We start from the raw sequence: 15314 nt of genomic DNA, 5'->3' as shown, positions 1-15314 counted from the left end.
GCCTATAAATCTATGGGGAGGTGAAGGGGAGAAACTGAAGAGAGAAAAAGGCAAAGCATGCGAAAATAACTGACAAGTCTCTAGTGAAAAGAGAAAAACTGATAAAAAGCAGGAGAAAGTCATAAGATTATCAGAAACAGTGTTGTTCATAATATATGTAAGGAGATGTATATACCACCCACATTCCCCCTTGAAGACAACCATATTTTTCTACTGTTATAATATGTAATGTGACATACTTTATTGGTGATGGTATTGTATTCTGCCCGACAGTAGGGAGAGTTAGGATTAATAAAATAATAAATGTTTGGGACTAGCCCAGAGTGGGAGGGGCTGCAATGAAGGGACAGAAACGGTTTCCTGTCAGGACGTCAGATAGGGCCCAGTGTGTGTAAGACACAGTCCTAAGGTATGGACAGTAAGCAGTACCATTTGACATGGTTGCCCCAAAGTGAGAGGAGACTGAAGCAGTGGATAGTGTGATCCGAAGTAAAGAGGAAGAAAAGCTGAGAGAAGGACAGAGTTGTCAACCGAAGATGGGTCCTGGTAGAGGACGCCTAGCAGTATGGCCCAGAGTTTATAACTCAGAGAGGTAACATGCCAGGACAATACAGAGAACGTGAGATGAAGAGAATGCCCCAGGTGAGAGTTCCAAGGCAGAGAAGCCAAGTATCGGCCATAATGGCAAGCTAGTTCTCTTGAGCAGAATGAAGACGTTGGTAGAGAATAGAACTCTCACTAAATGGACTGTAGTATTGAGCTGGGTTATGGTGAAGGAAGGTGAAACACTGGAGACCGAGGCCAAGTGCGTTTAGTGAATGGAATTGAGACTGTGCATGAAAATGCTCTGTAATGTGAAGGAAACGTTCCTCAAGCTGTGTACTCGCTATCTGTTGTACATAATCCCCACCAAGTTATTGGTCAGTAAAAAGTTTATTTTTGACTGGTGGTCTCCGTCATTGAACTGCTTAATGTCAGGTCCTGGTCAGCCAAAGCCATTGGTAACATGCTAGGTCGTTACGAAGTCCACACCTAGCCAGGACTCCCACTATCATGCAACATAAGAGATGAGTACCTCACTCACTGCTACCGCCCCACACCACATTTCCTATACACACATTCTAGCTTATTCTAAAAAAAAAGTACCACTTTGAAGAGGAGTTTTTAAGTAAATACTTGCATTCCCATAAAAATAAAACAAATTCTTGCCCCTCTATTTTGGAACGCTGTCTTGTACTATACCTCACTTATTCCTCGTGGAAACATGTCAATAAATTGAGTGTGTCACTCCACCTACTGCCTAACACTATTCCATCTAAGAAACTCTCAGCTATCAAGATTCTCCACTTTTGTTCCATGGAGATTACAACCAGGAATGACTCCTGACATTCCTCCTAATCTGAGACCTAGGCAACGGCCTTATTGTCAGAAGTAATCTGCACGGCTGTTTGGATGACATTTTGTTTGATGATGTTGATTTTTGTTTTTATTTGAAATAGATAGCACCTAATATATTTCAATATGTTTAACAGGACTTTTTACAAAAAGATGAGTATAAGTCACTGGAGTACAACCTGACAACCACCGAGGTGGCCATGGAGAATGTAACCGCTTCCTGGGATGAGGTCTGTATACTTGATTATTGGCTTTATTTTTTATTGTTTGTAATGGAAAATCACTTTATTTTTAAACATTTAATTAATAATTGTAATATTTCCATACTTGGCAGTAACAGAATACAGTGATGGCCAATATCATGCTGTAATCTCACAGATGTAGTTCTGCCCTGGCCGTAGTATAGTTTACTCACAGTGTATGCACTGACGGCAAACACGGAGTTACAGCCGGAAATCTCTCTAAGAATGTATAAGAAAGCTGTTTCACCCAGTTACAAAATCCCAGCACTAAAATGGTCATTTCTTGCATTATTTTCATACAGGGAATTGGAGAAGCCTTTGGAAAAGCCATGCTTCAAAATGGGGGCAATACTTCAAAGGAAGACCCCAATGTGTTTTTCAGTAACTTTACGTTGCACGTCACTCCGGTGCTTTCTAATATCAGTTTTAGTCTGGATAAGGCACAACTTCTGGCAGTAGCGGGATCTACAGGATCTGGAAAGGTATTTATTGTTTTATAATATTTCTGTTATTTAGCACAAAATATATACAAAACAGATCTAAGTACCCAATGTACAGGAGGCCAACGTCTGTTCTTTATTGTGCCAACATTTTCCACAGCAATGTACATAGCGATCATTCACAGTAGTCTGTGTCTGCGTTCAGCGTGTCTGAGAAGTCTACATCAGATCACTTTTTTGGTGGTACCAGAAAGATGTAGGCTGCTGTAAGAAGGGCCATGGACGGACCCTCTGTTGAAATGTATGTCAGTGGAAGACAGATCAGAATGTGGGTTAAATGGTACATTCATCTTTAGAGTAGACAATTGGATCTGTCTGATGTCAATAACTGTACTTTATAAGGATCAAGGTTCTGCTTTTTCACCTACAAATATCCAGATTACCAGCAAAGAAGTTAGGCTAGGTGCATACAGAGTATTCCGAGGAGTTTTTGGAGCTGAAATTTAGCAGAAACTCTCTAAATCCTCCCTTAAATCTTAAAACTCCCCAAAACCTTGAAGATTCTGCTCAGTTTCTGCTCTGAAAACACAGCAAAACGACTCTGTGTGCACATAGCCCACAAGGGGTGTTCTGGTTTTGGAAAACGTCTTTTTCCCAGATTAATTTTAAAACAACAAACTGTGCGCTATACTTATCCTCTTCAGGTCCAGTGCAGAGTATGTGCTGCTTCTTCTGTTTTCTGTGATTGTCTGCAGCGCTGACATCACACCGACAGCGCTGCAGCCAGTTACTGAGCTCAGCGGCTCCACATGAGTTAATATGCTAAGCTCAATGATTGGCTGCAGCTGTCGGATGTGACATCGGTGCTGCAGACAATAAATGACAAGGAGCCGCAGCAGGGACTCAGCATCGGATAGGGGAGTACAACAGTTGTTTATTTTGTTTTTTTAAACAAATTGTGTCCTTGGGGAAAACAAAAAACTTCTCTAAAACATAAAATTCTGGTTCCTTGGAGCCACCATTAATATGCAGCTATATTAATTAATTTGATGTATAGACAGAATGCAGTAAGCTCATTTAATAATAATGTCATAATAATTTTATTTCTGTAGGGTTGATCTATTCCACATCCCTTTACAATTCAGAGTGTGCTGACTTGTAGCACAGATCCACATGTATATAATGTAATTTATTTATGACGGGTTAATGAAAAAAAGGAAAAACTGATGGTTTTGTTGTTCCAAAGCTCAATTATTCTTTTTATTAAAAAATATAAAAGAAGTAATATCTGGTAGGAAGAAATATTCCCATTACTTTAAGGCTTTATGTGTTTTGTCCATATCACTGGCTTCCAACAAGTTAGAGGTAACGATCTGTTGCGATCAGTTCTGTTAGGTGACCCTCACTTTACTAGAAGACATTGCACACAAGTGTCTGCACGCATTCGTATATACATGTGATATCTTACGTTAGTTTATGACGTCTAATATTATGCTAAATTGTTTTCCCGAGTGATCTGCGATTTACTCCTAAACCTTTGGCTCGTTACTGACCTCAGAAAGGAAGCCGGTGATAAGCCTGGCACTGAGCTGATACATGTAACACCCTCCCTGCATTTCTCAACTCCTAGTTTTGATCAAGGTTGCTGTCTACTAATTAACTAAAGAATTATTGCTGCTTTCAGCGTGTGAGCTGTAGTCAATCCTCCGATTATCTGCTGATGTGACACCTGAGAGTATGATTTTACAAGGTGATATGTGGAGTCATTTGTCACAGCGCTCGGTATTAACTGCCGACAAGGACAGTGCGGAGACTTTCCCACACAGGACCGTGTACGTCTCACTATGACCTTTTTAACGCTTTTACAATTGGTTGTTGCGCAACACTGGTTAGAACTAATATTTGTTCAATTAAAAATATGATAAAATGATTATTTCCTGTTTATGATTATAAGTGGATGTATTTTGGAAATTAGAACCAATGTTTCCATAGTGTGTTAAAATCCCTACAATAAGTAAATATCCAAATCTTCTAGATACGGCTGATACAACACTATGGATAGAAATAAGGCAACTCATGAATAAAAAAAGCAAAACATCAATTTGAAACTAAAAACAAAGTCCTTAAAGGGAACCTGTCACCACGTTTTTGGAAGATGGGATAAAAATAGCGTTAAATAGGGGCAGAGGTGGGCGTTACATTAGTGTGTTTGTTATGCGTTTATTACCCACCTAAGTTGCCGAAATACCTTTGCAAAGTCTCCGTTTTCGCCTGTCAATCAGGCTGGTCTGGTCAAAAGGGCGTGTTGTCTTCCCCCAGATTTTGCGTAGTTTTCCGTTGGTGGCGTAGTGGTGTGCGCATGCCCAAGGTCCCGAATCCTCTGCCATGGGATTTAAAAGAGCGCGCTGTTCGTTATTTCATTGGTGATCGGTGGGCGCGGCCATCTTCCTTTGGCCGCGCGTGCGCAGAGCGGCGCTCTGCTGGCCGTGGCTTCAGGAAAATGGCCGCGGGATGCCGCGCGTGCGCAGATGGATATCGCGGCGGCCATTTTCCTGAAGCCGCGGCCAGCAGAGCGCCGCTTCTGCGCACGCGCGGCCAAAGGAAGATGGCCGCGCCCACCGATCGCCAATGAAATAACGAACAGCGCGCTCTTTTAAATCCCCTGGCAGAGGATTCGGGACCTTGGGCATGCGCACACCACTACGCCACCAACGGAAAACTACGCAAAATCTGGGGGAAGACAACACGCCCTTTTGACCAGACCAGCCTGATTGACAGGCGAAAACGGAGACTTTGCAAAGGTATTTCGGCAACTTAGGTGGGTAATAAACGCATAACAAACACACTAATGTAACGCCCACCTCTGCCCCTATTTAACGCTATTTTTATCCCATCTTCCAAAAACGTGGTGACAGGTTCCCTTTAATTTTATTTTAAATAAAATTACATGCAGTGGCTGAAAGTGAAGGGAACCCTTACAACTCCACAAACGTTCCTAGGATAGCAGTGGGGCCCGTTATCTGACTCGCTCCAATAGCGGGGTAGTAATTTTACCATTATAGAGTTTAATATCTGCTGAAATAATACATTAAGTATAAGATATCTAGTCGTACTGCTCCTTGATAGCACCAAAAACCTTGACATTGGTATGGTCAATTCTCGTAGTGTGCCTAACCTTTTTCAGCCCCCCAGACCCGAAGATTCCTCCCCCCACCCCCTTTAAACCCATAGACGACACCAAAGCCATTGTTGGATAAATTTGGCCACAGCAGCCTTTATTAAACAAACAAAATTAACATTACATAAATAACCATGAATAAATAAATCGGGGGTGGGTCCTTGAAGCTTGAAATCTGGCAATAAAATAAACCGTAACAAACAGTGGACGAACCAACCGTAACTTACTCCCAGCCGTTACCCCCTGGCTCGGGAGCACCAAATCACCCCGAAGGGTGCCATCGTCCACTGAACCCCTGAGGATCAAGCCACCGCTGGACCAAATCCCCCCAAAATCACCAGACCAAATAACCACCACCTAAGACCAACTGAAGAATCCATATACCCACGGACCCCCCAGCGCAATTTAGCACCAACTTCAAGGACCCCTCCCAACCGCTAGCCACTATGACCCGAAATGTACTAAAACCCCTAGAGAAAAATAACAAAACAGGGTGGGCGGGCGGGACTACTCGCTGCACTTCAGAGCGGGAAAGTGCCCCGCTCCACCCCCATCAGCCCTAATAACCCCCTTCCCATTACCATAAACCCACCTCCCTAAAGATGACTCATTCCCACCCCCCTTTTCCCCAACCCCTGTCATGTCGGCCTCCACTTAGCGCCGCATGGGGGATGGGCGCCTGCTCCAGCCTGTACTTGACATTGGTATGGTCAATTCTCGTAGGGTGCCTAACCTTTTTCAGCCCCACAGACCCAAAGATTCCTCCCCCCTCCCCCTTTAAACCCATAGACGACCCCAAAGCCATTGTTGGATAAATTTGGCCACAGCAGCCTTTATTAAACAAACAAAATTAACATTACATAAATAACCATGAATAAATAAATCGGGGGTGGGTCTTTGAAGCTTGAAATCTGGCAATTAAATAAACCTAACAAACAGTGGACGAACCAACCGTAACTTACTCCCAGCCGTTACCCCCTGGCTCGGGAGCACCAAATCCCGAAGGGTGCCATCGTCCACTGAACCCCTGAGGATCAAGCCACCGCTGAGCCAAATCCCCCCAAAATCACCAGACCAAATAACCACCACGTAAGACCAACTGAGGAATCCATATACCCACGGACCCCCCAGCGCAATTTAGCACCAACTTCAAGGACCCCTCCCAACCGCCACAACGAGGTTCTCTTGACCCCTCAAAGACCCGAGGCCCCACCACACCGAATCTCCATGGCCCTCTCGATACCTTGCTGTAAACCGAGTGCCCATAAATCAATACCTACAGCGTTTAAGTGCACACCGTCACCCAACAAAAATTCCTCGCCCCCATCCTCCAGCTCCACATGCCGCACTGCCACTCCCCCATTCCTCTGTACAAAACCGGACACAGCACGATTAAGTTTGATCCGAGCCTTATTAATCTTAACCGACGATCTCGCGTGGCGCCAGCACCTGCGCGGCACGATATCCGACCAAACCACTGTTATACCGCTATAAGCCAACCACAAGCGTAAGAGGTGGTGTTTAATGTCCCTTACCAATTCCCGGAAAGGGCGAACACCCAAATCGTTGCCTCCCGCGTGGAGCACCAAAATGTCCGGAGGCCTGTCAAGCTGAGCACTGTTGTGCACCTCCTGGCTGACCCTGCTCCACTCCATGCCCCGGAAACCTAACCAACGAACGACCGCAACGTCCCGATGGAAACCGAGCTGCCGTCCGTCTCGCCGCATATCGGCCCTCCGAGCGCCCCAATGGACATAAGAATGTCCCAATATCCAGACCAAGAGGAGTTTGGCACCTACAACAGAAGAAAAAACTTAACATTGAAACACCGCACAAACAACACTCTAAACCCCGTAACGACCCCCAGCCCTTCAGGGTCGAATGTAACTCCTGTAACCGTTCGACTCCCATCTCCCGATTCTCTGCACCACCTCAGGCAACAAACCACCCGAAGCAGCCTCAGTCGCTGCTCCAATCCGGAAGGAATGCGAGGCAAACCGCGACGTGTCCAAACCCAACAGCGCTAAGCCCTGACGAAAAACCGCTACGAACTGAAACTTTGACAAAAATTACCCATCTGCATGGCACAACAAAGGACCAGACCTCACCGGTTCGAAACTAAGGAACACCTGCAAGCAACGAATGGGGCACATTAACGAATTAACCACTGCCCCCAGCATCACCCTTCGACCCCTCCCCAGCTGATCAGTTTTTGACCGCCGAATCCAGAATTCCAAACGGCCATTAGCCAGTAATACGTCCTTAGCCAGCAAACCTCCACGTCTACACCTGCTCAGAGCCACCAGCTCCCCAATCCGTAACGGCCCGAAAAAGGCTAAGGAAAAAGCCAAGCGGAAAAGAGCAATTTCAAAATCTGAAACACAAACTTCTGGCAGCCGCTCCCCCAATTATTCCAACACCTGAAGAGAAACCGGGCGTCTGTGGTCCCCTCCACCGCTCTGTCGATCAAACCCCTTAAACGCCTGCCGGACCAAAAACACTTTAGTCAAATCCCTAAGCCCTCTAAGTTTAAAGCCGAAAGTCACACCTGCACAAATACGCCCCGCCTTTGCTGCGGACCAGCCCTCCCTAGCCCCATTACTCAGCCACAACAATAAGGCGCCCACCCGATCTTCCGCAGAACCTCCGCCTTGGCAGGATTCCAACCACCCTTCCCATGCTCCCCATACCGACTGATAAGCGGCCCAAGTGCTGGGAGCCAAGGAAGCCCGAATCAATTGGTCTGCTGCCCTGAGACCACGCTCCAGAGTTCTGGTGGGCAGTCCAAACCCAGTTCCTCCGCCGTCGGAGCCAGCAAATGAAATCGATCCCACTGCAAACGAGACAATGAGTCAGCAATGGAATTCTGAACCCCAGGAACATGAGTGGCGGTAACATGCGCATTCAAAGACAGGCAGGACAACACTAACTGCCGCAAAACCCGAATCACGGGGGGGTGAGGAGTCTGATAGGCTGTTGATAGCGCACACCACGCCCATATTGTCGCAATCAAACCGGATTCTCCTATTACGAAACTCTGACTTCCACAAGTGCACCGCCACCAAAATAGGAAAGATCTCCAGCAAAGTCACATTTTTAACCAGGCCGTTCGAGAACCATTCAGCCGGCCACCTCATGGCGCACCATTGTCCTCTGAAGTAGGCCCCAAAACCTACACCACCAGAAGCATCCGTAAACAAATCCAACTCCGTGTTAACCACAACATCCTCCATTAGCAAAGACCTACCATTGTAATCCGCCAAATATCGATCCCAAACCGCCAAATCAGCCCTGTGCTCAGCTGTTAGGCGTACAAAATGATGCGGCGCGCTAACCCAGCTCGTGGCGGCAGCTAATCTACGGGAGAAAACCCTCCCCATCGGAATGATGCGGCAAGCGAAATTCAATTTACCAAGCAGTGACTGAACCTCGCGTAACTGCCACTTCTTCACACACCTCGCCCTTGCGATTTCAAGCCGCAAAGCAACCACCTTTTCTTCTGGCAACCGAAATTCCCAGTTCACAGTGTCGATAACAATGCCTAAGAAGGAAAGGCACGTACAAGGCCCTTCAGTCTTGCCCGGAGCCAACGGCACGCCAAAGAGATCTGCTACCCAACAAACTGATCGCAAAATGAATTCACAGCACCTGGAATCCACGGGACCAATGCACAAAAAGTCATCCAAGTAATGAATAAAGGAATCAAAACCCGATGTGTCCCGCACGACCCACTCAATGAACGAACTAAACGCTTCGAAGTACGAACATGACAAGGAACAGCCCATCGGCAAACATCTATCCACAAAAAACCCGCCGTTCCAAAAAAACCCCAATAACCTCGAACTCTCAGGGTGAACCGGCAGCAAGCGGAAAGCGGATTCAATGTCCGTCTTCGCCAAAAGCGCACCCCTACCACAACGACGAACCCAACGGGCTGCCTCATCAAATGACGTATAAACAACTGAGCAGAGTTCAGGGTCAATCCCGTCATTGACGGATCTACCCCGGGGGTACGACAAATGGTGAATCAGCCTGAACTTATTAGGTTCTTTTTTAGGCACAACACCCAACGGGAGACCACCAAATCCCCAAAAGGGGGGTCCCGAAACGGCCCCGACATTCTGCCCAACGCAACCTCCTTTGACAACTTCTCGGTGACCACAGCAGCATATTCCTCAGCCGACCTGAGGTTTTTCAAAGACCGGGGGATAACAAACGGGGGAACCGGTATCTTAAAACCATCCTGAAAACCAGACCGTAACAATTCGGCCCCCTTCCTGTCAGGGTACCTACTTATATAAGGGGCCATCGAGCCCAGCTTCACCGGCATCACCCCCTTTTGAATTACTGGATTCGGTCTTTGACTTGTTCTTTTTAAAACATCGAGCGGCACCATGGGAGGAACCACTGCAGTGCGAACACACGTGCTTAAACCGGCACGTAGAGCCGAATCTACACTGGCCTTCATTAAATTGCCAGCATAAGCCATGCTTCTGCCCTCCCGACTGACTCCCGGGCCCCCCAGCGGTCCCTTGAGATGCGGACTGGCCGGTGCCCCCGGCCCCACCCTGAAAGGGTTGGTCCAACCGTGTGGGTGCCATCACCCGAAGCCATAAGCCAATATCCTTTTGATCCCAACGTATAGCCGGCCGTATCGCCTTTCTCTGCCTGAACTGCTCGTCGTAACGCAGCCACGCCTGACCCCCATATGCCCGGTGCACTTCACCAATCGAATCCATGTAGCAGAACAGGCCAGAGCAATTCTCAGGCACCTTCTCGCCCACTACACTGGCCAGGATAGCAAATGCCTGTAACCAATTCACGAAAGTCTGCAGTATAAGCCGCCACCTACGCTTCTCTTCCTCTTCCTTCTTGCTCCCATCCTTTTTTCCCTTATCCAAATTAAACTTCTCCAGCGGTAGAAGGGAAAAGATTTCCACATACATCCCTCTAATATATTGCAATCATCACATTATATCGCACTGTGTACTTGCAATTGCTCATTTTGCCTTTCTACCCTGATAATTCTTCTTTTTTCCATTAGGTCTATGACATCAGGACTTAGGGACTTTGCAGTGAGTAAAATTATAGTTCTAATGACCAATCATTTCTTGTTTCTACATAGAGCTTAGAAGGATTCAACTAGTCAGTTTTTAATAACATTATGTCACAGATCTAATGGAAAGGAGAAGAATTATCTGGAAATAAAGGCAAAATGAGCAGTTGTAAGTGCACAGTGCTATCTTGATATATACTTACCTTGTAATGTCTTCACATCCTGTTCCGTCCAGATGTGTCCGGATCCCAGAATTCCAAGTGACGGAAGTTCACCGACCTCCATATTGAGACATCCAAGAGATGGGTGTCTCAATATGGAAACTGCTGGTGGTACCAGCCTCTTGCGCGGTACCACCAGCGGAACACCGTCGCACCAAACACACACTGTATACGCCGTACGCACCACACACACACAAACACACACTGTGTACGCCATATACACTGCACACACACACTGTATATGCCGTACGCAGCCTCTTGCATTATATCACCAGCGGAACACCGTCACGAACACGCTGCCGCCAGGAACAGCCAAATGATTCAATGACCGCCGCCATCTTTGTACAGGAGGAGCGCATGCACAGTTTTAATGTGACTGCCGCTATCTGTTTGCAGAAAGATGGCGGCGGTCTGATTTAGGCCTCTTTCACACTAGAGTCGCTATGCGTCGTTTTGCAGAAAAAACGCATCCTGCAAAATTGCTTGCAGGATGCGTTTTTTCTCCATAGACTTTTATTAGTGACGCAGTGCGACGCATTGCCACACGTCGCAACCGTCGTGCAACGGTTGCGTCGTGTTGCGTCGGACCGTCGCCACCAAAAAACGTTGCATGTAACGTTTTTTGGTGTGTCGTCTGCAGCATTTCTGACCGCGCATGCGCGGCCGGAACTCCGCCCCCGCCTCCCCGCACCTCACAGTGGGGCAGCGGATGCGTTGAAAAACAGCATCCGCTGCCCCCGTCGTGCGGCGCTTGCACAGTATGCGTCGGTGCAACGTCGCATTGCGACATGCAGTGCACGACGCTAATGTGAAAGTAGCCTTACTGCGCCTGCGCGAATTCCGCGTAGGTGCAGTGAATCATTCGACTGATCCCGGCGGCAGATTTACAACGTGTCTACAGGCAGAGGAAGCAGGTCACATTAAAGGGATTTTCCCACGAACAAAAGTTCATTTTAAAAATTGTCTGTGTCTGACTGTGTACGGAGCCTAGGTCATCTCCTGGGCAGGGGAGGAAGCAAAGGACAATACTGACATTACAGCTGGGGATCACAGAAGATTTCTTTTGTCAGGTAACATATTTCACTGACTGCTTTTAAACAATATTTTACCTCACAAAATGTATTCTCTGCGATCTCCTGCTTTAATGTCAGTATTGTCTTTGAGGGGAGAACACAGCACAGGAAGGAGAGAGAGAGCAGACAAGGGGGATATCTCATGGGGTAGACAGGACAAAGAAGAGAGCACAGATGGGAGAAGTCAGCACATTGGGAAAGAGAGAGTGGATAGGTGGGTGAGCCCATGGTGGGGAGAGATTCTCAATGCTGCAAAGCCTGCCCCCATCATGACATTACCGCCCTCCCGATGCGGTAGGATCGGGCCTCCATCTAGTATCATATGATGACTGCAATACATTAAGAGGATAAAAACTGGGAGGGCATCTTTAATAATCTGGTCTACTTAAAGAAATGGTCTATTCAAGCAGTTTCACTGTATTGAAATGGTAACCACAGAAAAGAATAGCATATACAATGGGGAAAATTGCTGATTTTTCAAGTTTTCCCACCTACAAAGAATGGTCTGTAATTATGGTGCTTGAACCTCCTAGGTTCAAGCAACATATTGTAATCCGATTTCTTATATTTTATTATTATTATTATTATTCTTCTCCGCGTTTTCCGCAATTAATGCGGCCCGAACCGCTCGGCGCAGAGACCCCGTTCAGGCGGCGTTTCGAAGGCCTCGGTGGGGACAGGTGTGCTATGACTTTTATAGTCGATCCGATATGTAGATTTTATTTAAATCGCATTTAAAAAAAAAAATTTCCCATAGGAAATAATGGCGAACTTTCCATTACCCCCAGCTTGACCTTCCAAAGATGGCAGCTATGCAAATGTACGGTGTCCATTTTAGGACATGATCATTTATCACAGTCAAACATCAGAATAAAGTGAATATGACACCCTCTCGTCCCGTGTGTGAAAAGTAAGTGCCCCCCCCCGGCCCCGTGTGTGAAAAGTAAGTGCCCCCCGGCCCCGTGTGTCAAAAGTAAGTGCCCCCCGGCCCCGTGTGTGAAAAGTAAGTGCCCCCCCGGCCCCGTGTGTGAAAAGTAAGTGCCCCCCCGGCCCCGTGTGTGAAAAGTAAGTGCCCCCCCGGCCCCGTGTGTGAAAAGTAAGTGCCCCCCCGGCCCCGTGTGTGAAATCGGAGGCCGAGGGTCCCCGGCCTCCAAATCGGAGGCCGAGGGTCCCCGGCCTCCAAATCGGAGGTTGAGGGTCCCCGGCCTCCAAATCGGAGGCCGAGGGTCCCCGGCCTCCAAATCGGAGGCCGAGGGTCCCCGGCCTCCAAATCGGAGGCCGAGGGTCCCCGGCCACCAAATCGGAGGCCGAGGGTCCCCGGCCACCAAATCGGAGGCCGAGGGTCCCCGGCCTCCAAATCGGAGGCCGAGGGTCCCCGGCCTCCAAATCGGAGGTTGAGGGTCCCCGGCCTCCAAATCGGAAGCCGAGGGTCCCCGGCCTCCAAATCGGAGGCCGAGGGTCCCCGGCCTCCAAATCGGAGGCCGAGGGTCCCCGGCCTCCAAATCGGAGGCCGAGGGTCCCCGGCCTCCAAATCGGAGGCCGAGGGTCCCCGGCCTCCAAATCGGAGGCCGAGGGTCCCCGGCCTCCAAATCGGAGGCCGAGGGTCCCCGGCCTCCAAATCGGAGGCCGAGGGTCCCCGGCCTCCAAATCGGAGGCCGAGGGTCCCCGGCCTCCAAATCGGAGGCCGAGGGTCCCCGGCCTCCAAATCGGAGGCCGAGGGTCCCCGGCCACCAAATCGGAGGCCGAGGGTCCCCGGCCTCCAAATCGGAGGCCGAGGGTCCCCGGCCACCAAATCGGAGGCCGAGGGTCCCCGGCCTCCAAATCGGAGGCCGAGGGTCCCCGGCCTCCAAATCGGAGGCCGAGGGTCCCCGGCCACCAAATCGGAGGCCGAGGGTCCCCGGCCACCAAATCGGAGGCCGAGGGTCCCCGGCCTCCAAATCGGAGGCCGAGGGTCCCCGGCCTCCAAATCGGAGGCCGAGGGTCCCCGGCCTCCAAATCGGAGGCCGAGGGTCCCCGGCCTCCAAATCGGAGGCCGAGGGTCCCCGGCCTCCAAATCGGAGGCCGAGGGTCCCCGGCCTCCAAATCGGAGGCCGAGGGTCCCCGGCCACCAAATCGGAGGCCGAGGGTCCCCGGCCTCCAAATCGGAGGCCGAGGGTCCCCGGCCTCCAAATCGGAGGCCGAGGGACCCCGGCCTCCAAATCGGAGGCCGAGGGTCCCCGGCCTCCAAATCGGAGGCCGAGGGTCCCCGGCCTCCAAATCGGAGGCCGAGGGACCCCGGCCTCCAAATCGGAGGCCGAGGGTCCCCGGCCTCCAAATCGGAGGCCGAGGGTCCCCGGCCTCCAAATCGGAGGCCGAGGGTCCCCGGCCTCCAAATCGGAGGCCGAGGGTCCCCGGCCTCCAAATCGGAGGCCGAGGGTCCCCGGCCTCCAAATCGGAGGCCGAGGGTCCCCGGCCTCCAAATCGGAGGCCGAGGGTCCCCGGCCACCAAATCGGAGGCCGAGGGTCCCCGGCCTCCAAATCGATTAAAATGGCTACCGAGGATTCCTGCATGCCAAAATGGCTACCAAGGGGCCAAAGTTGCTAACAAGGGGCCCCGCACATCAAAGTTTCTACCAAGGGGCCAAAGTTGCTAACAAGGGGCCCCGCACATCAAAGTGGCTACCAAGGGGCCAAATTGGACACCCAGGGGCAGGGCCCTGCATGCCAGACTTGCTCCTGAGGTTCATTGGCAGCTGGCAGTGCTGTTCAAGCACCATGTATTTCCTTCAGGAAATGCCCATCTAGTTTTTATTATTACCTCATGATGTGGTGTTCTTAATTTTTCATGAATTGTCTGTGCTGCTTAGTAATTTTTACATTTTCTTTCAAGCCTAACTCATAAATATGAGACAATAGCTAATTTTTAATGCATTTTAGTATTTGATGACACAGTCATATGGTGTTCCCTGCTGCAGCCTCTATTTTGTGAGGCACTTCAGCTATAGATGTAAAAGGTATATTGGAATCAGCACTTATTCAAGTCATTTCCCAGGCCTCTCCCTTTTTTTAACTACTTTTCTCCTATAGTTTTGCTTTCTTTTTTTCATTTCTCCTTTGTTTCTATACCTCTTCCAGTTACTTCTACTCTTTCTCTCTCTGTTTTCTCTTTTATTAGTTTTATCTTCTGCATTTTGTATATACAGATGGGACTCTTACCTGAAAAATATGAATTATTTTTAGTATACTGGAATAAAGACATGTTTTAGAATTTCTCTATGTCCCTGGCTTCCTTTTTCTACACATTAGGGAACATAGACGTCATAGACTCTGGTCATGGCTTCATCAGGCAAAATCAGCTATTCCTAGGATAGTCCTATCCTTATGATAGGTCATCAGTGTCTGATCTGTGGGGGTGCAAAACCCAGCACCCAATCGATGAGCTGTTCCGGGTCTGGAACTGCTCAGTTACTGAGCTGCACAGTACAGCTTTGTCAACTGTATAGCAGCTGCACATCCACCAATTCAAGTCAGTAGAGCTGTACATGGCCACTATTCTGTCGATAGAGCTGTGCTGTGCCGCTCCATAACTGAGCAGTCTTGGCTGCTGCCGACACAGGGAGGAGCTTATCTGTGGGGGTGCTGGATGTTGCACCCCCACCGATCTGACATTGATGACCTATCCCAAGAATATGTCATCAATGTTAAAGAAGTGGACAACCTCTTTAAACAC

At 48.9% G+C, this 15314-nt stretch overlaps 1 protein-coding gene across 2 annotated transcripts in view; it reads left to right on the top strand.

Annotated features, from left to right (window-relative positions):
* The window catches only part of CFTR (CF transmembrane conductance regulator), a 262694-nt gene that overhangs the window by 74707 nt on the left and 172673 nt on the right, over positions 1-15314 (top strand). For both annotated transcript variants that reach the window (XM_077265003.1, XM_077265004.1), the window contains exons 9-10: positions 1533-1625; positions 1940-2119. In XM_077265003.1, the coding sequence (XP_077121118.1) occupies positions 1533-1625; positions 1940-2119 (273 nt within the window). The remainder of the gene's footprint in view (positions 1-1532; positions 1626-1939; positions 2120-15314) is intronic.

Source organism: Ranitomeya variabilis, chromosome 5 (genome assembly GCF_051348905.1).
Source record: "Ranitomeya variabilis isolate aRanVar5 chromosome 5, aRanVar5.hap1, whole genome shotgun sequence".
Lineage (NCBI taxonomy): Eukaryota > Metazoa > Chordata > Amphibia > Anura > Dendrobatidae > Ranitomeya > Ranitomeya variabilis.
The sequence above is the reverse complement of the archived record's forward strand: the minus strand, read 5'-3'. Positions and strand labels throughout refer to the sequence as shown.